Here is a 22790-nt window from a genome sequence, read left to right as displayed (position 1 = left end):
AATCTTGATATCTATATCTTTAAATGGAAGCTTAATACTAAGATTTACGATAAAAGATATGATTTTTCTTTTTCTATTGTTAATTATCCATTTTTAGATGGTGACGTTCCCTTGGTACCAGCTCATGGTGTTTATATATCTCAACTTGTTTGATTCACTCATGTATGTAACAACGTACTTGATTTTGAAGAAAGAAATCTCTGCATTACTGAAAAATTATTACACCAGGGTTTTAGATATCACAAACTTTCAAAACATTTACTAAATTTTATCATTGGTACAATATAAATAAGATAATGAGGACATTATTCGTAAATATAAATCAATATGCAGACATCTTATACGTTCAGGAATTTCACATCCCATCATTTATGGTAATATTCTATATAAACCACAAAAATGTCGTCATTCACCTCAAAAGCTAACAAAACCTTTAAACGGACTCATTCAGAAGGGATATAGTAACCATACTGTTTAGTCATTAAAGATGGTATTTTTTGGAATTAATATTGATTCACTTATAGGGTCTTTGCATTGGAAATAAATAGATTTATTCCAGTAGTCCTTTGTTAATTTGTGTTGATCATTATCATTTTGCTTAGTTTCTTCTGCTACCTCAGTAACCTATTCTAACATCAGAATCAGACTTCTTTTAAACTGAGTTTGACTGTGTATTGCTGTGTGTTTGTTTATTCCACATTGACTAGAGGTATAGGTGGAGTGTTGAGATCTCACTAAACATTTAACCCCATTGCATTTTTGCACCTGTCTTTAGTCAGGAACCTCTGGCCTCTGGTAGTCTTGTATGTTTTTAATTTTAGTTCATTTAGATGATTTGGAGTTAAGTGTGGCATCCATTATCACTGAACTAGTATACATTATTGTTTAGGGGCCAGCTGAAGCCCACCCCCAGGTGCAGGATTTTCTCGCTGTTTTGAAGACCTGGTGGCCTTGGGCTGTTTTTCTGCTTTTTGGTCGGGTTGTTGTCTCTTTGACACATTCCCTGTTTCCATTCTCAATTTCATTCTCTGATCATGTCCAAAACCAATGATTTGTTTATATGTCACATGTTGACACATTAAACCTACTGAGGCATTGGCTTTATTGACCATTACATACAGATTAATAAAAGGAGATGTGAAACATTTATTCATTGAGATGGCAACCCAACAAAAAAGGTGAACATATTATCTTCAATAATATGTACAGATTTTTAATAAAATGGAGCAACCTTCATGTCATGACAAGGTAATTAAAGATTCTTACAATATTTTAATTATTTTCTTAGTTATATATGTAATAGAGATACATATAAATGGATCAAAGATTCAAATGGCCTGGTTGTGCAGAATGTTTCTTAAACAATGGAGAATGGTCTTTATTGAACATTTAAACCTGCATACAGAGTATATATCTCCCAGTTGATATATTCCAGGGCTTGTATTTCCTATCATGATTTCCTTAATAGAGGGTTGCTGCTCACAAGGAAGCTATTAAACCAAGAGTTCCAAGTGGTGAAGTTGAAATCATTCCTTCTTAAATTTAAGGATGCCATCACAAGTTGGTTGACCGTTATGGAATATCCGTTTCACAGATTACAGCCAATATGTTCCAATTGTTGTAACTACAATCCTGTTCCCCCTTTTTTCCACCCGAATGTGACCTACCGAATTAGACTTACTACCAGGTTTGTAATAACATGAGCAACACGACAGGGGTCCCACATGTGGAGCAGGATCTGCTTACCCTTCCGTAGCACTTAAGATCACCCCCAGTTTTTGGTGAGGTTCATGTTGCTCAGTCTTTGGTTTTCTATGTTTGTGTTATGTGTACTTTTGTTGGTCTGTTGGTCTTTTTCTTTTTTAGCTATGGTGTTGTTTATTTTTGACCTATGAGTTTGAATGTCCCTTTGGTATCTTTCGCCTCTCTTTTAAACATGAAAATATCTAGATCTTGATAAAAAAAGTCTTTTGAAAATTATGCCGAAGAAATTACATAGTTTCCAAGTCTGGAAAAAGGGGAACGACTGCAATATAGTGTGCTCTAATTCTGATTAACGGATGCGGTTTGATAACTATGGTTGAAGTTGATTACACAAGATAGGTACTGGTTTTTGTAACTTTAGCTGAAAAATTACTAAGTTCACAAATTCAGAAACAAATGGGAAAAAAATCCTACAACTCATTAACAGCAGGTGCACAACTGCAAACATGTGTGCTTTCTTTTGGTGAAGTTAAGGAGGTCTGGGTTGAAAATTGTAGCTGATTACACAAAAATTGGAACTACCTTGTGTAAATTTTGTTGAATAATGATAAGCACAAGTTCACATGGAAAAAATGCATCCAACAATTCCATAATAGCAGGTGCACAACTTCTACATGAGTCACAGAGTGCACCCTTTCTGTGAAGTTTCAGGGATCAGGGTAGAAAATTGTACTAAGGAGTTGATTACACAAAACTGGTACCATCTTTTGTAAATTTTGCTCAAAAAGACTTGGTTTCAGAGTCTGGAAAATCCTCATGTTCATGGTTCATAGGTCAATGTTATGTTTTCATGGTTAAATTCATTTCTCAGATACTATACGCAAGAGGTTAAATATATTTGGTGTATGGAATGATTGTAAGATGTACAGTGTCAGACTCTGTCTCTGTCTTGCAAAGTTCATCTGCCCGTGACCTCATTTTCATGGTTCATTGGTCAATGTTAAATTTTCATGGTAAAGTCCACTCTCAGATACTATAAGCAATAGGTTAACTTCATTTGGTGTATGGAATGATAGTAAGACTTTCATGCCTGTCTTGTTTTTCAATTAAGGTTTCATGTACTGAAAAACTAGTTTTAACACAACCAGTGGCAATGTTCAACCTTATTCTGGATTTGAGCAGGTTTATATAATATCTAGATATCATTGAGATGGGAGCCATCTTTGTGGGCCCCGCTGTGAATAATGTGTGGTAAAAAATTTGTATCCTTTTCATTGGACATGGGGTTGTCAACTGAAACCAAAGTTTTTGACCTTGACCTTTGACCTAGGAAGTTGTACATAAATTATGACACACCCTGTGGTGTTGGTTTATATACATGTCAAGTATAAACTTTGAAATCATAATGGTTCTCAAGATATAGAGTGGACACGTACGGACGGACAGACTGATCACAATAGGGCGTCCTCCATTTGGCGGGGCCCTAATTATTTATTTGGATATATCCTACTTTGCATAAGGCTGACAGGTTTATATAATAATTATATATATGGATATATCCTACTTTGCATAAAGTTAATTATAAGGATATATGGATATAATATTAATCAAATATTTTTAAGGATTTGTGATTCGTTAAAACTTGATCATATGTACATTTTTATTTACTCAGTTTGCATGCCAATAATGTTGTGTTTAGCTTTTCGTAGGTCAAAAACAGTATATTGCACAGGGCATACAGCATGTTACTAAAAATACATTCTAGAAATCCCCAATTTTACATTGTTCGTGCAATAGTTGTTGATTAATAATATAACAATTGTAGCTTTTAGTTGAGGTCAATATGATGTTATATCGACCTAGAGAAGCATATGGACCTTGGACTTCCTCCTCAGTCATTATGCTTCTCTTAGGTCGATGTAACCTTGTATCGACCTCATACAAAGGCTATAATTGTATCATATCCTTCTTTGAAAGAAAAACTGTGAACACTGGCATTCTTCTTAGACTCTGACAACAAGGTTCTACAATTGATTCTAAATGATGTATCCTTCTTTGAGAAGCAACAAATGCCAACTTTAAAGACTCTAGTCTGACTTGATCAGAATCAAATTACATCCAAGACATACATGAATCCAAACCAGTAATCAACACTTCAATGTGGCATTACAAATTCATAATGGCATAAATAAAATAAAAACAGACAATCTATCAAACATTTTGTTTTTATTTCACAACAAAACTAGGTGTATTTTTCACCTTATGAGCACTACGTACAAATACAGAATTTTTAACAAAAACTATCTAACAAATTCTGTATGTTTGGCGGTCATTGTTATATAACTAATTTGTGAATCACTTCAAGACAAAGATGAAGATAACAGCCTTACAAGGGACCATTTAAGATATAAAAAGGACTTTTCTTTTTAATAAACCCGTAAAAAAAATCAAGAGTAAAGCAGTTAATTTTTGTCTCCCGATATTTCATAATGTGCTGCTAAAATTTTATTTTCAATTTTTCTACCTTGCCATTTTCATATTTGTTGTAATAAATGTCATGTTTATTTTCCACATATGTCAACTTTTCCACACGATTTTTCACAGCCATAAATAACATTTTCTGGTTTTGCAGTAATGGAAGAAATATACTTAACAGGTACAATTTCAAGGATTCATTGATTTATAATTGCTAGCATTCACATCCAGTGGCAAATATCTCATGAATATTCAGTGCCTGAAAAAATTAGTTAATACAATAGATATGTTTTGCAAATAAGTCGGACAAGGATGAAGGGCAGGAAATGAGAACTGTATTGACACTTTATTTCTAAAATGGCCCCTTTATTGTGATTTTGTTCGTAGTTTTAACCATTAAAACACAATTTATATTGTAAGTTGAAAAATAAATCCCTAGAAATATCATTCCATAAAACATTAACTATCACACCTGTAATTGTAAAACATACTTCATACAACTTAGATTTACAATGAAATGTCAAAAGCTATAAATAAGTTTCACCTAATGACACATTGGAGCTGGATTTACTGACTGTTTACATCATAGTATAGCTACTTACTTATCAAAATTTTCATTTTCATGCTTAAATGAACATTAACTAAACATAAAAAAAAAAATCTAAATATAATTCTAGACAAAATGCGTTAGGTTAAGCTTGTGTAAGGACAGGATCACAGGATCACAAAAATAGGAACAAAATATAATTGCAGTAAAGACAGCCGAGATAATTTACTGATTTTAATCTTGATTTTAGGTTAACAAGAATTAGCAAAGCAATACATTTCCTATGATATAAAGTCTGTATTTCCCTTTAGACTTATCAAGTGAATTTGATATTAGTTAGCAAGAAATAATAGGAAAAATGTTAACTCTCATAAGGTCACAGCAAGATCATTCACTTTATTAATAAAAATCTACTGAAATTGAGGAAAACCTCCAATCCTGGCATATAGCCTGTTTTCTATATTTTTATCATCATTATTGTTCACGATAATTTCTATAACATCTAAGATTCTTATTACATGTACTTTTCACAATAAAAAACTGGATATTTTAAAATACATAATAATTTATTCCAGAAAAACTATTGTTTTCCTGTATCAGTGTGGAAAATCTGTTAACGAGTTATCTAGTATGTGCAAGTGTTTCTACATTAAATTAATTCAAAATTAATAGTGTATTTAAACATAGAGCCATTACATGGATATATGAAAAGTAAAAATAAAACAATGAAATAATTTACAAAGGATGACGGGACATAAATCTGTCCTTATAAAGTCTAAGCACTTCTAGAATATATCTGACAATAAACGAACTGCTCTTATTTTTGAAAATTTCAAAGGTTAAAATATTCAGAACCACTTTTTTTTTTTTATCCCTTTAAGCCTAAAATTTGTGTTGCCGATCTATCTACCTTTAGGGATTTTGGAAAATATTTTGTAACAGAAGTAAACATTTAAATATATGTAAAGTAACAAGCATGATGATATGCGGATATTTTGCATAAATCCTATTTAGTTTAGATTACAAGAGTTATGTTTGGCAGTTGATATTTACAATGTGTACAAAAAGAAGAACTATGTGTAACAGAGATCATGGCTTGAAAGACAAATCATCAGTTCTGAGGTACTGTTCAAAAGCCTTTGTGAAAATGCAAGAAAATAAAAACTAATAATTTAGTATACTATATCCATGCCATAACAGGTTTAATAAATAAATATATATATCATAAAATTCTTATTTACATTATCTTAGAAATGGGACAGTTCTTTGGTGCTGTAAGATGATACGTAATATATATACAACTCATAGAAATATTACATTTTATTGGGACCTCTTAAAAATAACAAATCGGAAATGTTATTCCAAATTTGCACAATGACACATGATATACATAAAGAAGTTGAAACGTTCAGTTTGTCTTACTTAGATATGGAACATTTGCCTCCTTCTGATATTCAAACAAATACTTAAATACATTTTGCCAATATAAAACAGGAGCATACTAGCTGTTCATGGTAAATCCAATATTTTAGACATTTCGACTCAAGTCATCTTGTTCTGAAAATTTGTGTACACAAAAAACACGAATTTTATGTTTGATTTCAAATTCTTTTATGTTAATTCATGACCAAGTGCTATGCCAGTTTAATGAAGATTGGATAAAAGCAACACTTAAAGCTAATTATATTCAATTTCTGAAAAATTAATAAAGAGTTTTTTTTCCACGATAGCAAATGCTTATCTCGTTCAGCACGAAATTGGTTACTGTATCTATAGTACTGGTATTTTTCTCTCATATATGCTACTCAAATATGAAATATGCATAAACTTTAAAAGAGATGAAATGTGCAAATATAAATTCAATTATGCAATATGTTTTCTATATTTTTTTTTCAACCAGAAACAACATGAGGAGATCTGAGCAATATAAAATAATAGAACAGCCTTCAACATTGTAAATTCAATCTACATTAGAAAAAAAAACACTTAATACAGAGTTTTAAAAAGCACTTCAGGATCATTAAGGTTGTCACCAACTTAAGATGTGTTTTTGGTTTGTTTTTATTTTGCATTGTTAGGATGCTGTCTGGTTGATGTATACCCCACGTCCTCTTTATTCATCTCAACAAATAGATTCAAAGAATATTGTCTATTTACAACTTTACTGTAAGGCTTTATACAGAACAAATGTTTGAGGAAAGGAAGAAATGTTGCCTCGGTTAATCATGTGGGTGGATGCAAAATCTTACAATTAAAATAAATCGTCCATTTACTGATATTTTCATGACATAAGTGTTTTTATAGTTATATTGTCCATTATGTCCATGTTGGACATAAATCTAAATGCCCTAAGTATGAACTGACCCGATGGTTTTCAAAAAGGGGTGAATAAAACTAATTTTGGATATAATGTACACAAATAGATTGCATTGAGAATTTTCAGCAAAGCCTTGAAAAACTACCTGTAACATGTAATCAAAATGAAAAGGGTATTATCTAGACTTAAAGAAGAGGATTTCATTGCATATATCAGCTTTGTCATATATTAATGTAATTGTCTGTTATAAAAGGTTCTGTAGAATACTTTGTTCTTTGGACTTGATTTAACAACAAAACCCCTGCAATAAAATAAAATAACCAAATTTAACATGTTTAATGTAACATTGGGTGATTTTATTCATCCTAAATATACATGAAATATTCAGCAAACAAGAACTAGAAAATTATTCCTTAAATTTTATCAGTTATAACTTATATGATTTTGCATAAATTGAATAACTGTTATTTCATAAATAAGATTTTGAATTGGACATATATTTCTAGAAATTTTGCAAACTGATCTTAAAGAACATCAATCAACTTTTATCTAGTCTATTTCTCTATCAACACAATTACATTACAAATACAGTCATTGTAGCATTTAAACTGCAGAAGAATTAATTTTACATGATCATATTCAGAAATTAAAATATGCCTTATTTCATCAGAATGTGTATAATAAAAATTGAATCAAACTTAAAACATGGTGCGAAACAAGAAGTTGTCATACTACCTATCAAGGAATTAACATCTGTTTAGGTGTAAAACATATTTATAGAATATAATTATGATGACACAGTGCTTTTTAATAACTCATACATTAGTATATATAGTTACTCAAATGTTAATGTTCCAATAATCACTAAATGAACACAACAGGTGCACAAAATTTCACCATGAAGAAATATATTCTGTGGTCACTTAAATGCATCATTTTATGTATTACATGCTGTGCCATTTAAAAATATGTTCAGCAGCAAATGTTGGAAAAGACTGGGTGTCTAATAAAATGAAATATTAGAAAAGAACCATAATAGCACAGGTTAAGCAAATCTATTGCTGTTTTTCGTATTTGTAGTTTGAGTTCTTGCAAAGAACTTATTAGATTACTCCCTACTGAAAGATCAATGCAGCCCCACTCAACGTTGACTCAGTTATTATTTTCTGAAAGTTAGATGACTGCCACAATGAAAACATTTTTAATTTTTTCATGATCATTTGATAAAACGTTGATGAATGGAAAAACAATCTGATCCAACATAAACATGTTCTGACATGATGAACCTATTAAATTGGAATAGCTGTCATTCATGTCATATTGACATATAACTTTAACTCTATTTTATGTGAAGATGAAGAATATAAAAAAGAATTAAATGAGGTGTTTAAATTGCTGTGCATTAATCCAACAAGGAAGGTGTATCTTAAATATTAAATTATTCAGTACAAAAATATGCCTTATTTTACAGACTGCATTGCCCATCTGACATTTTCACAAATACTAATTCATTACAGGAAATATATAACAATATTTTACAGTGATATTTTCATGTATTTTCTTACAAAATAATGTATATAAGTTCATAAGTCATTATCATATAAAAGAGCATTCTTTGGCCTTTCTTCGATCCATAAATAAAAGTTAAAAATGAAACAAAAGGTACAACATGATTTGAAATTATACTAAAGTTGTGTACTAAAGTATCAAAAAAGAGATTAACATCAAGTGCACACAGCAAAATAGATATACAGGTGAACAATTTTACCCACTTTTTTTTTTAAAGTGATTAACTAACATACACACTTATCATAGTTGGTCTCTACCCCGACGTACACTGAAACAAAAGAAAATATGTCACATGGACATCAATCATGCACTCTATGTCAGCTGAAAGTTTACTCCATCTGTCTTATGTCAATATTATACAGTCACATTTAGATCACAAGTAAAATGAAGATTCCAATAACAACAACCGATCTAAATTTATTGTAAGTGTCTTATTTACCCCGGTAAGTATAAGTTTGGCATTATTTTAATAGAATAATGCTTTATCATTTTTCACAGAGACCTCTCCACAATATAAGGTGACACAAGATCGTGTTATTAAGCCTACTAATTACATATTCATATATAAAGTCTCAGGTATCTGTAGCTCTTTCAAAAATATCAAACAATCCACAAACAAAAAATTCTAGGTTTTCAACAAACTCATCTTTTATTGCTTTGAAATTATGGTCCCAAACTCCCAAAAACATGTTTCACTATTCATAGTATAAAATTCATATATTTACTTTTTTTTCTCCCAATGGTGTAAGCTTATCTTTCAATGCTTAAATCAGACCAATACCATAATATCACCCCTAAATGAGACATTTAACTTGTTGATTTATGGCTATTCCATTGTATAGTAACCCTCCCCTCGAGAGGGCACCACAAAATCACTTTAATGCCTACCTCTAAGAATTATTTATCAACATTAGCCTTACTATATACCACATATTTAAAGTGGCTTGTCACTCTACTAATGATTCTACATAAGAAATTATTTGCCTTATGTGTGTGAAAGTTAGGTCTAAATAGAATACTGTAAACCGACTTATTTTCACGGATACTTTATTTCGCGATTAGCCCTTTCTTGTCCATTTCGGGGCGATTTAATTTCAGGATTCTCAAATTTACTTGATGTAGTTAAATATGGAAAAATCCAAGTTTTACATATTCGCAACGATTTATATTCGCGTTATTTTTCTACCTGCGAAAGTCACGAAAAATAAATCGCTCGCTAAAATTAGTTGGTTTACAGTAACCCTATTAATACTACAAAATATAGTGTTATACTACTCCATAAAAGTATATGAGAAACCTTATTTATTTCAGTTAATAAATCATTTCTATTTTAATAATGATTAAGTTAAAACTAAAATTATACAATATACTATAATATTTGAAGACTTTTCTTACATAAAAATATGTCTACTAGTTTATGTATGAAACTGTGAAGATCTTGGTTATAAAAGCATGCTCCAGGAGATTTATGTGTACTTTATACATTTCTAGGCTAGAACACACTTAATACTCAAGTAACAATTGTTTAACAGAAAACAGTGTAGCAAGACGTCAAAGTTGTGTTGAACAATGGTTTAATTAGAAGGGAAAACAGGGAGGGATGTGTCTGAGAGTTTCTATGTAGTTAATTCTAGTCTTGTACTTTCATTTTGATGAACACTACCAAGGATGACCTATAGTCTTGCATAACAAATGTAAATAAATAAACAACTGTTAACAAACAAACACTGAGATACAAACAACTGACCAGTGACACAAAACATTCACTGGGTAATATAATACTTCCAACAAGTTCTCTGGCTGGTAAATCAGGGCTTGTATAGCTGCCATTAACCCGTGTTATTCTGGGTATGTTGTATCAATTGTTAAAATCTCCCTACAAACAATAGCCTTTTCTAAATTTATACAATAAATTTCTACAGTCAAGACTTTCATTGCCCTGTGACAAACAAGCCCTGATACAGTCAGTTTTTTTGGAAATAAATAACATTTATTTTTTTACATATCTCCAAGTGACTTTTGGAAAATCAACAGTGAATATAAATAATAAATAAAATAAAATTCTCTACATAACAATTTTTTTAGTACTTTGTCATATTTGTTACAGGACCAGCAGGACTAGGTCGTTGACAACGTCTGACGAGGTCGTCGTATGTTCCTCCACTGAGAAAACACACGATAATGACAGTCATATTATCACAGCCTAAACCTCCCATCTCACAATCAGGTGCTAAACATCGAGTCATTAATTCTTCACAAATCTGAAAATATAAATATCTCATGGCATCACAATCAGGTGCTAAACATTGAGTTATTAATTCTTCACAAATCTGAAAACATAAAATAGTTCCTCACATAAACATCTGAGGCTTAACATTGAGTCATTAATTCTTCACAAATCTGAAAATATAAAATATTTCCTCACATAAGCATCTGACAATGTCTGAGACTTAACACTGAGTCATTAATTCTTCACAAATCTGAAAATATAAAATAGTTGTTCACATAAGCATCTGAGGCTTAACATTGAGTCATTTACTCATTACAAATCTGAAAATATAAAATATCTCCTCACAGCACAATCTGGTGCTAAAAATTGATAGTTCACTTTTCATAGAACTGAAAATATAAAATATCGATCTGGTGCTAAACATAATCATTAATTCTTCACAAATCTGTGTATATGAAATATCTCCTCACATTACAATCTGGTGCTAAACAAGTCATTAACTCATTACAAATCTGACAAGGAATGAGCTGTCAAATTAACAGCAAACCAGGTTTTCTGTGTTTTGAGAGGTGATTTCAGGCTTTTTTGACCTGCCACATTCTATGCCTAATTTTCAATTTATCAAGGATCACAACTCCTGAACATCAAAAATAAAAGTAACAGCATATCAAAATGGTTCATAAGTAAAGTAATTGCACAGAAAAGACATAAAGTGCTATTTTCCAATCTATCACTTTTCATCTCCTCCATTATAATCTGTTGCTACACATCATATCATTAAATTAATTCATTAGAAATTAGAAAATATTCGGATATCTCTTAAAATTATGATCTGATGTTGAACATTGTGTTATTTACCCCCCTCATAAATTTGAAAATATTACTGTAACTTAAGTTTGTCCTCATACCATGCATTCTGGTGTTAATAACAGTCTTTTTTACAAATCTGCAAAAACATTATATAATTTTTAATGTCACATCTTGGAAAATATACATGCTGATTTTTCATTTTTATATCCCTTGTATTTTGATGTATCTTGCTAAAAATTTCAACAGAGCATATCTTAAATACTCTTAACAATTATCTCCATTTTTTCCCCTTGTGTATCTTTACAAAAAGTAAATAATCACTTTTTGTAAAATTGCCATATTCCAAGAAATGGTCATATTTTATGTTATGTTTTTTTTTCTTCAGAAAAGTAGATATAATAAATGGTACTTACAATATCTGGTTGCATTCCCTGAGCAATCCTGCTCCTGACAAATGTGACAACTTCCTGGTTAGTTAAAACATCCCAGATACCATCACAGGCAAGAACAATAAACTCATGGTCAGAGGTTATACGTTTCTGTACAACATCAGGATAAGCTATAAGTATACATATATAAGCATAACAATTTCCTACCATATCCTTTCTTTTGCATCAAACAAGACTACATACAGATAGTTTTACTACAATTTTTGTCCTCCACCACTCAATGGCTCTATAATAAATAGTTTCACCTTTGTAGGTCCTTCCAATATATAATAGTTAGATTTTTGTCACTATTTCTCTTAACTTGATGTATGCTTTAAATCTATAATCACATAACGATAAGTTAAAGATCAAATTTGAGTTCTGTTCCTGTTGACATTCTTTTTTTACAGATTACTATAGACAGTAACTGATACTGTTAAAATGAGAAAGTTTCCCCGTGCTTGATATGTATGCTCTTCTGTATTTTTAAAGTTATGGTGCATCTATTCTTGACTTGAGATAACTTCTCTTATGTGTGCCACATCATTCTCTAAGTTTTAGGCCAGTTTATGGACTAAAATTTTAATAAGACGCAAACCAAATGTTCTTGGCCCTCATTCCTATCCACATTAAATTTTTCACTTCCAAACATTTTATGGGGGGGGGCCGGACCAATATACTGTTATTAATACATCAGACCGGAATAGTTACTGGAAAATTGGACACATCAAACCAGGTACTTCATATCTTAGAAACAGGCAATATATGCCCTCAATTTTAGAATTCATTCATAAATTTTTGTATTATTCAAAATTATCAGTCAATATGTCTTCTAAAAGAATAACCAGTTCTACACCTTTTGTTTGATACCTTAATCACTAAAATATATTCTATATAGTTTTATATTTACACCTATGCATAGGAACTATTCTGTTTTGAATATGTACTACTTTCCAGTATGTTCTTTTTTGACCGGATGGATTTGGTGGTGTTACATCTTACAAAGTCTATTCAAATCATTTTGCAAAGAATTCCACTCAAACCGGTGCTAGGGGCAGTCTTAAACTTGCAGTGAGGTGAGAGGTTTTTTTTTTCTTTGCTATGTGCTAAAGCCTCACTGTGACTTTCAGAAGAAGAACAGCAATAAAAGCACGGTTTCTTTGCTTTTTTGCAGTGCATTTACTGATTTTGTGTCATGAATGGATACCCCATTTCCTTTGTTTTTCTATTTAACAATATTTTTTTTCCTATACTGTCAAGGGAGATAATCAGACTGTATTTAACCAGTTTTCATAAGGAATGGGTAATTTTTAATATCAAGACTATGAATTGTCAAAACATTCTCTTTTTCCTTCATTCACAAATGTTGATCAAAATAATACCCATTAAATTCTAAAAAAAAAAATGTATTCACATTAAAAAAAAAATTCATATTGTACAAGTTTAAACTATTTTCCTTACTACATCATGTACATGTACATATATTAAACACAACTGTCTAAAAATTACTTCGTGAAATAGTACTTTAGTTTTAATTGATCTACAGATTGATTTGTTGTTTCGTCATGTTCATAGAAATTTTAATATGTTATGACCCCTAATAACAATAAAGCATCAGAAAGCAAAATGTTGTCTGCATTCTACCTTTTAAATAAACTGAAGTATCACAAAAAATTTAGAACATTAATTGAACCATGAAAAAAGAGGTCAGCAACTTATATTGCATACAACAAACTGAAATATATTAAGTTTTCTTTATTTACACAACAAGATAAAGATGCCTCAATGTTTTTGACAGTTATCTGTATACATACCGGTTACTATTTGTTCCTCTGGTCTTTTGGTTTCATTTTTCTTGAAGACAAAATCTCCTAATGCTCTTGATAAAGCTAAATTACCTTTAAATATAGGATATTGTAAATGAGAATTTTCTTTACAAATGAGAATATAAGATTCAACACCATAAATATTCCTTTCCTCATATGAGAACCTTTATACTGAGCTTTCCATTAACACTTATGGAGCATTATCTTAGATTTGTTGTTTGATTTATAATTCAGTATTATATATTTTTTTCTATTTCCTTACATTCAAAATAATTATCATTTTCTTAGTTAAATCTTTTTTCCTTACTCTTTTAAATTTTAAAAAACAAATTACAATAACTTAGTCATAATTTTGGCAGGGGAGATAACTTTTGCTGGAATGTGTACATATAAGGGCAGATAATTAAACTGGACCTATTTTATGAAATAGAAAGAAAAACGAAATTTGAAACCCATGTTTCTTTTTCTTCCTGAAAGCAACTGATCTTAATAATGATCTTCGAAAAATAACCAATTAATATAGATATGTTTTGTTTCATTCCCCAAAGAAGTGTTTCCGTATATAATCTTTAATATTTGTTCTATCTTAAACAGTGTTCCCGCCTGCCCTAAATAGAAGGGCGGCCCACCCTATGGTGCCCTTACCCCTGCCCTTCTGCCCTCCAAAGTAAAAGAATGCACCCCTCTGCCTTTTCAAAAAAAATTAAATTTCCAAATTTCATGCCTACCGGTGTTTCCGGTAAAATTGTTACCTAATTGTGTAACACTAATTAACTGACAATGGGATTAAGTTAAATACCTAATGCTTTGGCAGTTCTATCACCTTTGTTAATGATTGTTTACTGCTTATTAGTGGATTTAAGATAATTGAACAAATACTAGATATTTAATACAGAATGAAATGTCCACATGTTATCCATTTGTAATGTTTATGTACAGCATGTACACCTGAAAAAATTTATTTCAGTAGGCATAACATAAAAAATAAAAATCTTTTACAGAATTTTAAAGGCATACATAGTTTTGACTTAATTGGTAAAAAATGTTTTGTTTCATAACCACGAGTATGAAATTTAAAGAAGAATCAAATAAATTTGTACTTTGTCTGAACATAACAAGATTCACTTCCTGTTTTACTTCTTGTATTTTATAATCCTCCTGACATACGAGCACAACAAATTTATTTTTAACAATGATGGAGAAAAAAGTAACTGTTTATACCTTCTGCAATATATTATTGCATCAATAAAATATGATCATCTCCTGTCTCAGCTGGTATATTCATAAAACTCCTTACTGAGGAGCACTTTGGTGTGCACTTAAAAATACTTTTTTGTAACAATTCAAATGATAATAAATAACTCTCAATAACATATATACTATCTGCTCTATGGTCGGGTTGTTGTCTCTTTGACACATTCCCCATTTCCATTCTCAATTTTATATGTTTGAACAAGTAATTTAAATGTAGATAATTTAATTACATTAAACATTAAATTTTGCATGAATAATTCCATCTTTCAAAACTACTTGTTTATTTTTATAGACTGGTATAAGTTAAAAAACATTGAAATTTCTGATGATTATTTGCTTACCAAATGTACAAGTTTGTTTAGATTAACAACAAAATGATATGCTTTGCTTCATGGTATGATAATTTGATGAAAAAAAATTCTTACTGGAACCAACATCAAGAACACATTAATTTATGAATATGGTTTAAATACAACTAATGTTCTCCAGCTGAGACTAGCAATATTCAAGGTAATTTATACACTGTCTAACAGTGCCCTTAAAATCTGGGTTATAACACTAAAGTGCCCTTTCAGACAACTAGCACCCTTATGCCCTGAGATTCAAGCTGGAACACTGTTAAAACCTCATATCTCTCATAAATAATTATAGTGACTTATAACCTTTGTTAAAATGAATTCTTATTGCAAACATATTTTAACTTTTTCAGCGCTTACATTTCTTAAACTGAATTTTTATTGCAAACATATTTTAACTCTTTCATGTCTTTCAGCACTTGCATTTCTTAAACTTAATTTTTACTGTAGACATGTGCTATCTCTCTCTGACAGCAAAATTCAGGAAAAATATAATTGAAGTGCCTATCTACCACTTTAATTTCAAGGATAATATAAAAGAGAGCCAACTTTGTTCAAAATAAGTTTTACATATAAAACAAAATTGTTTTTAAAAAGAATTGATGTTTGTACCATTGACTCTGTTGAATTCCACAAAGCCTCCAGCTGCTGTTATACGTCGAGCTTCTAACTCATTGCTTGGTTTATGATCGTATGATAATTGTTCCACTACACCTCGTACACTGGCTACAGCACGAGAATCACCAACGTTTCCCTGAAATAACAATTATTTGGACTAATAGGTTCATTGCTGTGATCACAAGATGAAAATGCATCATCTACATATTTCTAAGACAGGATTTCAGCTGTGGTATGCTTTTATTATTAATAAGAGCAAAATATAGTCAATAGTATACTGCTTCAGGTCTAACTTTTCTCCTTTCGCTAAAAGATCTTTAAATATATATGATAATGAATCCTATATCCAAACTTGTTACTATTCATATAGAGGAACTTTTACAGAATTTCTTTTCTAAATTACAATGGCTTAGGTAAACTTTTGTAAACTCATATAAAAACAGAAATAGCCTTGCTTACACTAATTCTTTGATAATAATAACACTTTGAAAAATACATCTTACTGATCTTTACTGTCAACCCTACACAGTAAGAGTAAATATTTTAATAGCTTTGCCGACAGCATGTACAGGGAAACATTGCTTGGGCAGTACACAAATATGAAATCAGACAAACAAATTATCCTGATTCATTTGAAATATAACAAATTAAAGAAAGATCGTGTTTGATGTTCCCTAGAAAAATAATACGAATTTTTTCATAAATGGGAATAATGTGTTAGAATATATAAGTATTCAGTAAACAGGAAGTTGAGGAACGATGCATCACACAGTATAGCATGTTCACATGAAGTCTGATAACAAATTTCAGGAAGCTCTAATCTGTAGTTCCTGAGAATTATTTTATCAGATTAACAGGCAAACAGGGGTAAAATGGTATACCCCTCTATCTGAGTGGTAGTATAATAGTAAACAGCTCTTTATTTTTACGTTTTTTGTTGTTATTTTTCCTTGTGAAACATATTATGGCAAAATGACAGGAACCAGATTAACAAAGTATCTGTAAACTATTAGATCATTAGGTCTTTACCAGGACATATCTTGTTTGATACAAGAGTGCACACACTGAAATCATGATTGAATTTATGTTGATGGTCTTTATTTAGTATGGCTTCCATTATCACTGAACTAGTATACATATTTGTTTAGGGGCCAGCTGAAGGACGCCTCCGGGTGCGGGAGTTTCTCGCTGCATTGAAGACCCATTGGTGGCCTTCGGCTGTTGTCTGCTCTATGGTCGGGTTGTTGTCTCTTTGACACATTCCCCATTTCCATTCTCAATTTTATTTATTACCAGGTTTAACTATTTGTTAACCCCTTTTAAGATGTATGTACCAAGTCAGGAATATTTTGTTGGTTGATAGTCCAGCGTTTGGTTTTTTCAGGTTTTATGGACTTCCCCTTTCTGAATTTACCTTGAGAGTTTGATATTTTTGTTAATACTGATTTTACAAGATATTACTACTGTACAGGTACATGCTTCACATAAACAACATTTTAAGTGATCCATGTAAATGTAAATGAGGTCAAGCTCAGATGAACCCTGCCAGACAAACATATGCACATTGCAATCATACCATACATTTAATATAGTTGACCTATTGCTTATAGTATCTGAGTTACACATTAAACAACTGAATATTTAGTTTGACGAAGCCTGGGCTCTAAGTTTCCTAGGCCTAAAGGAGTAGGCCCGGTAAGACCCCTTTTTGGCCCCAAAATATAGTGTTTTTACAAAGTAGGTTAAAATGTCACTTTTAGCTATTTATTGGAAAGTAGAATACTTTTGATACATAAATATGGGCTGTTTTTGACAATAAAACAGACATGCATCATGTACTAGCATCATTACTTCATGCAAAAATACTGAAATCTTCACAATTTTAGCATTTGTGCTTATTTTAAGACGTTTTTTGTTTAAAATGGAAGTGGCCGCACTTGTGTTCAGTCTTAATATTTAAATATATGTTGTATTTAATGATTTTACATAACATATATAAATGTTGAGACTGAACACGAATGCGGCCACTTCCATTATAGACGAAAACCATTTGGAAATTGGCGTTTTAAGCATATTTGATAGATTTTTCATATCTAAGCTTGAATTTGAGCATCTTTAATGACCAAATCAGTTCAAATCTTTAACATAAATTAATTGAATCGACTGAAATAGACACTTGGGTGTTAAAAAAAGGTAAAAAAACTTTTCTTCAGATGTACTTTGAAATTTAGGCCGAAATTAGTCCTTACCTGACCTTCTCCTTTGGTAGAAATCCATACAATTCTGTCAATTTTCATCAAATCTCTACTTTTGATCTATTTTGGTTGTATATATTAAGGCTTTTTAAGAAAAGCTACATGAAAAAAGTTCTATTTCACGAAAAAAGTTCTATTTCACTTTCGTACTGGTCTTTTCATCCACTTGAAATTTTTTTTATCTTCAAACAATATAGGCTTAATATTTGGGGCCAAATATGAGCCTTACTGACCTTGATCCTTTGCATCACTATGTCTTGCATTCTGTGACTGTTAAAACAAACATGACTACCTTTTCAGACTATTAACTTACACAATAAATATCACTGCCTTTAAGGATAGCTATCACAGCTGTTGTACCTGCCAACTCATCTTTCATTAAATCATCTTTCATCATTTCCTCGTCCAGAGCTAAAAAGCCCCTTCGTATTGAATCACTAATGTTTCCCTGAGCTTTAAACAGAAGAGACATTATGAATTAACATTACCCCAGTATACATTCATCGTGTAAAACTTAAATCTACTGATCATGACCATATATCAAATATTTGATGTCTGCAAAACAACTATCCATTTACTAGGTATATAAAACTAAATTTGATGGAAAAAAATAATAATCTTTATCAAATTAAAGCAGTCCAACTCTTAATTTTTATAGTGTAAAGAAGTTATTCTTGAGACTTCTCTATCTGATCTCAACGTTGAAGGGGACCTGAACTACAGAATGTATATAGGTACTCTGTACTTAGATTCTGCCATCAGATTATACAACACTTGTGTGTCAAAACTGAACTCATAAATTCTTGAAAGTTAAAATGTTTATATAAAAAAACTCAGTAAGTACTTTATAATTGCTCTGAAAAAAATAAAAGGTTCTTGAAATTTTTTTTTCATTTTGAGGATATAATATTGAAAAAAAGGCTTTCACAAGTAAGTGTACTTACAATAATAAGGTTGTGCTAATATTTTCTTATGTAAGTGTTGACTTGCGTACTGAGCAACTTTGGCACCTGTAAAAATAAAAAATGACAAAACTTTGAAAGACTTTATGCATCACTTTTTAACATGTTTAACCAAAACAATCTGTAACTTGAACTTTCAGGTTTTTTCTATTATGCTTTTTTGCTCATTGAATTATCATATTTCATGGTATTAAGACTGAGAAGGAACTTAAAAGATCATAATGGAAAAAACAAATCCCCCCACCATCTCTTTAAAAGATTCACTTCATCTTTTTTCTTCATTAAGCTTTGGATATATCATTACATCATTACATCAAGAAGTATGGAAGTTATACTACAGGTGTTGTAACGAAGATGATAGGAATATCAGTGTCAGGTAATCCATTACCATGATTACACAGAAAGTAAATCATACTTTGTAATTTAATTAGCTTTAGAAGATTTCTACACCTGCTAATACATCAACACTTCCATCTTTACTAAAATCTTGTTTAAAGGATGTAAATAATCAATCGATCATTATTCCAAACTACTGATGGATAGGATCCTACCTGTGTTTAATTCTTATGTAAGATTGATAAAGTTTTTAAATCTATACTCCAGTTATTGGCAGTCGATTGGGAACCTTGCTACAATTAAAGACCTTTTACTTTGTGTTAACAGCATGGTAAAGAAATGGCCACAGTATTAATTAGATATTGATTTCTCTATTCAGGATGATATAAAGACATTAAAGCTCTGGTTTCTATACAACAAATTACTACCTAAGCAACCTAAGCATGAAATATACTTATTCATCATAATCATCATTTTGCTAAGAAGTTTTGAACAAATAAATACAACTTTCAAACTTTAGCAGAGAAGTTAGAATTTTCACTACCATAGTATACTTAAGGAACATATATATATTTAATTATGGCAAGTTTCAAAAGATTGTAAATTGTCATGAATAAACTTCTATTCTTTGTAGTTAATTAGATCTAATGTTCAATTTTCCAACATCATAAGGATGATTGTGGGCCACTAAAGATCTGTTTTTAAAAAAGGTTTTTAAAAGTGTTAACACAAAAAAATGAACTCCAGACGATGATTCTGATGTTTATCAGTTAAAATAAAGTAACTATTTCCATAACATGCCTGTGAAAATCTATGGTGCGAGAAAATCCTGTGGCTAATTTTCATTATTCTTTATAAATAACATCAAAATGAAGGGTTTTATTTTTATCTCATGTATACCCAGTTTTTATCCCTTTTCACAATCATCAGTTTTCTGTCGTCATACTAGAAGACGCTTATCATGCTCATAATACTCCCAAGCCATTGAAGCTCTCAGGTATTGATGATATATTAAAAAATTTTTTTTACCAAGAATAACACTTTCATGACTTGTAAGGATTTGACACAAGATTTACCTGTTAATGTTTGTATATCTTAACATATCGATTTTTCTATAAACCTATTTTACAGTTTGTCGTTATTAGAAAATTTTCATTATGAATACTGAAAAGCATAATATGTACTTGGTATTCCAGATGAATTAACATTAGAGACAATGATACAAGCTAAATCAATATTTCAATTATAGGATAAATAAAAACAGGATACTGAACTCTTATAATTACAACTTATTACATACAGCATCACTCATTAAGCAACAAAAAATAATATTGCACAACTAATCATAGTAATATCAGTACAAGTATTCGGTACACTTAGATGTGAATGATCTATGAGAGATATGTGTCACATTATTTCTTTTATCATGTTTATAGAAAACCCTAGAACCCAAAAAAAACAAATGTGATAACAATTGAAGTAGTTGTGGATTTTAAAGATTACTTAAAGTGGCAGGACTGCTACCTTTTGAATCACTATGAAAACCTATTTGGTTACAGGAAGCCTAAGAAATCTACAGTGCATGGACATAAGTATTTGACACTAACCATTTTTTTTGCTATATATTTCATATAAAACTATTCTTTACAAAAAATTATTGTGGTGTCATTTGTGGTTGGATTTTAATCAACTTGGTACCAATAGAAGCAAAATTGTCACAGATTTATTTCACGTCATCTATATGTTACAAAGTGTTCTCATTTCCTGATGACATTAACACAAGTAATATTTTTTTGTCTGGAAATTTGTTATATATTTTAACCAAACTAAATTTTAAAAATTTCTTATACCATGTATACCTGTTCACACCAAGAGGAAATAAAAACAAATTAGGAAAAAATTATGACCAAATAAACAATAAAATGTCAGACAATTCTGCGTCTTTCAACATGATAGTTTGAGTGTTAAAATCCAACCAATGAATGCCTTTAAAATAATTTTTCAAAAAAATGTGCCTTTATATGAACATAATATACAGCAAAAACTTGAATATGATGAATACTTATGGCCATGTACTATACATGTAGGTGAAAACACTTCACTTTCGTTACCTCTTTTCTGTCAAGTCATGTCAAAAGACATTATAATTGGAATTTTCACAGATAATATATGGTCTGGCGGTGTTCCCTGATACATCAGACATAGGAGATATAGGACACAGACAAGACTGGCAATGTCCCCTGATACATCAGACATAGGAGATATAGGACACAGACAAAAAATGCACAAGTCCATATTTGCCGTGAAGCCCAAATAACATTTGTACATTATACTGGAGTTCCCCGATTTCAACATTTATTACCATTCTGATCTTCCTATATGTTAACAGGGTTTATGGGCTCATATTCCCCGCCCAGGTCACCAACCAAATTTCAAGAAACTGTCAACAACAAATGTGTGGCCTCTTCCTGATCATACATGACATAATTAGGAACACCTGCTAAGCTATGGGACACCAAAGAAGTCAATGCAATCCAAGATTAAAACCAAACCAGAAATTGCACACATTGTAGTAATAAGAATACCCCTACTCGTAATTCAAAGTTATCAGAAAACAGGAAGTAGGTGTCTGAAAGATCTGAAAATAGCTCATCACTGCAAAGCTGTTTCAGATTAATTATGAAGTCATTCTGTTCAGTAGTACTTGTAAAAAGTGGGCCGAAAACTTTTAAGTTCACTCAACTTATTGAAATATCAATCTAATTAAAATTGACAACCTTTGTTACAATAAAAAAAACCTCATGCTAAGTCATTTAAGTTTAGAAGGTGTATTATTAGGTTGGGGTTGCTTTGTTGGTGCCCCCTTTCAAAATCCTGGACCTGCATCTGATTATTGCTAGCACTGCAATCCTCTATCTATAAAGTACCAAATTGTCAAATATATAAGAGTACAAATTTTTAAAGGGAGAGGCTAAGCATTTTCTATAAAATTTCAATATGAATAGCATTGTAATAAGTTCTAACAATATGATGGCACAAAATGCTTTCGATAATATTCATTAAACAGCCATTTCATTCAAAAAGGGAAAAATTCAAATGTGTA

General features: G+C 30.8%; 1 protein-coding gene across 4 annotated transcripts in view; it reads right to left on the bottom strand.

Annotated features, from left to right (window-relative positions):
• Positions 1 to 3913: 3913 nt before the first annotated feature.
• The window catches only part of LOC127714878 (probable protein phosphatase 2C T23F11.1), a 31270-nt gene continuing 12393 nt past the window's right edge, over positions 3914 to 22790 (bottom strand). Inside the window, exons 4-11 of one of the 4 annotated variants that reach the window (XM_052220917.1) lie at positions 19334 to 19399; positions 18703 to 18842; positions 16129 to 16270; positions 13895 to 13978; positions 12066 to 12211; positions 10701 to 10873; positions 8816 to 8880; positions 3914 to 7344 (exon numbers count right to left, since the gene is read on the bottom strand). In XM_052220917.1, the coding sequence (XP_052076877.1) occupies positions 8853 to 8880; positions 10701 to 10873; positions 12066 to 12211; positions 13895 to 13978; positions 16129 to 16270; positions 18703 to 18842; positions 19334 to 19399 (779 nt within the window). In that variant the 3' untranslated portion in view covers positions 3914 to 7344; positions 8816 to 8852. Of the gene's footprint in view, positions 8881 to 10700; positions 10874 to 12065; positions 12212 to 13894; positions 13979 to 16128; positions 16271 to 18702; positions 18843 to 19333; positions 19400 to 22790 lie in introns of all 4 variants that reach the window. The other 3 variants (XM_052220918.1, XM_052220916.1, XM_052220915.1) reach the window with 3 other exon arrangements.

This window comes from Mytilus californianus, unplaced genomic scaffold, assembly GCF_021869535.1.
Source record: "Mytilus californianus isolate M0D057914Y unplaced genomic scaffold, xbMytCali1.0.p SCAF_9, whole genome shotgun sequence".
Classification (NCBI taxonomy): Eukaryota; Metazoa; Mollusca; class Bivalvia; order Mytilida; family Mytilidae; genus Mytilus; species Mytilus californianus.
The sequence above is the reverse complement of the archived record's forward strand: the minus strand, read 5'-3'. Positions and strand labels throughout refer to the sequence as shown.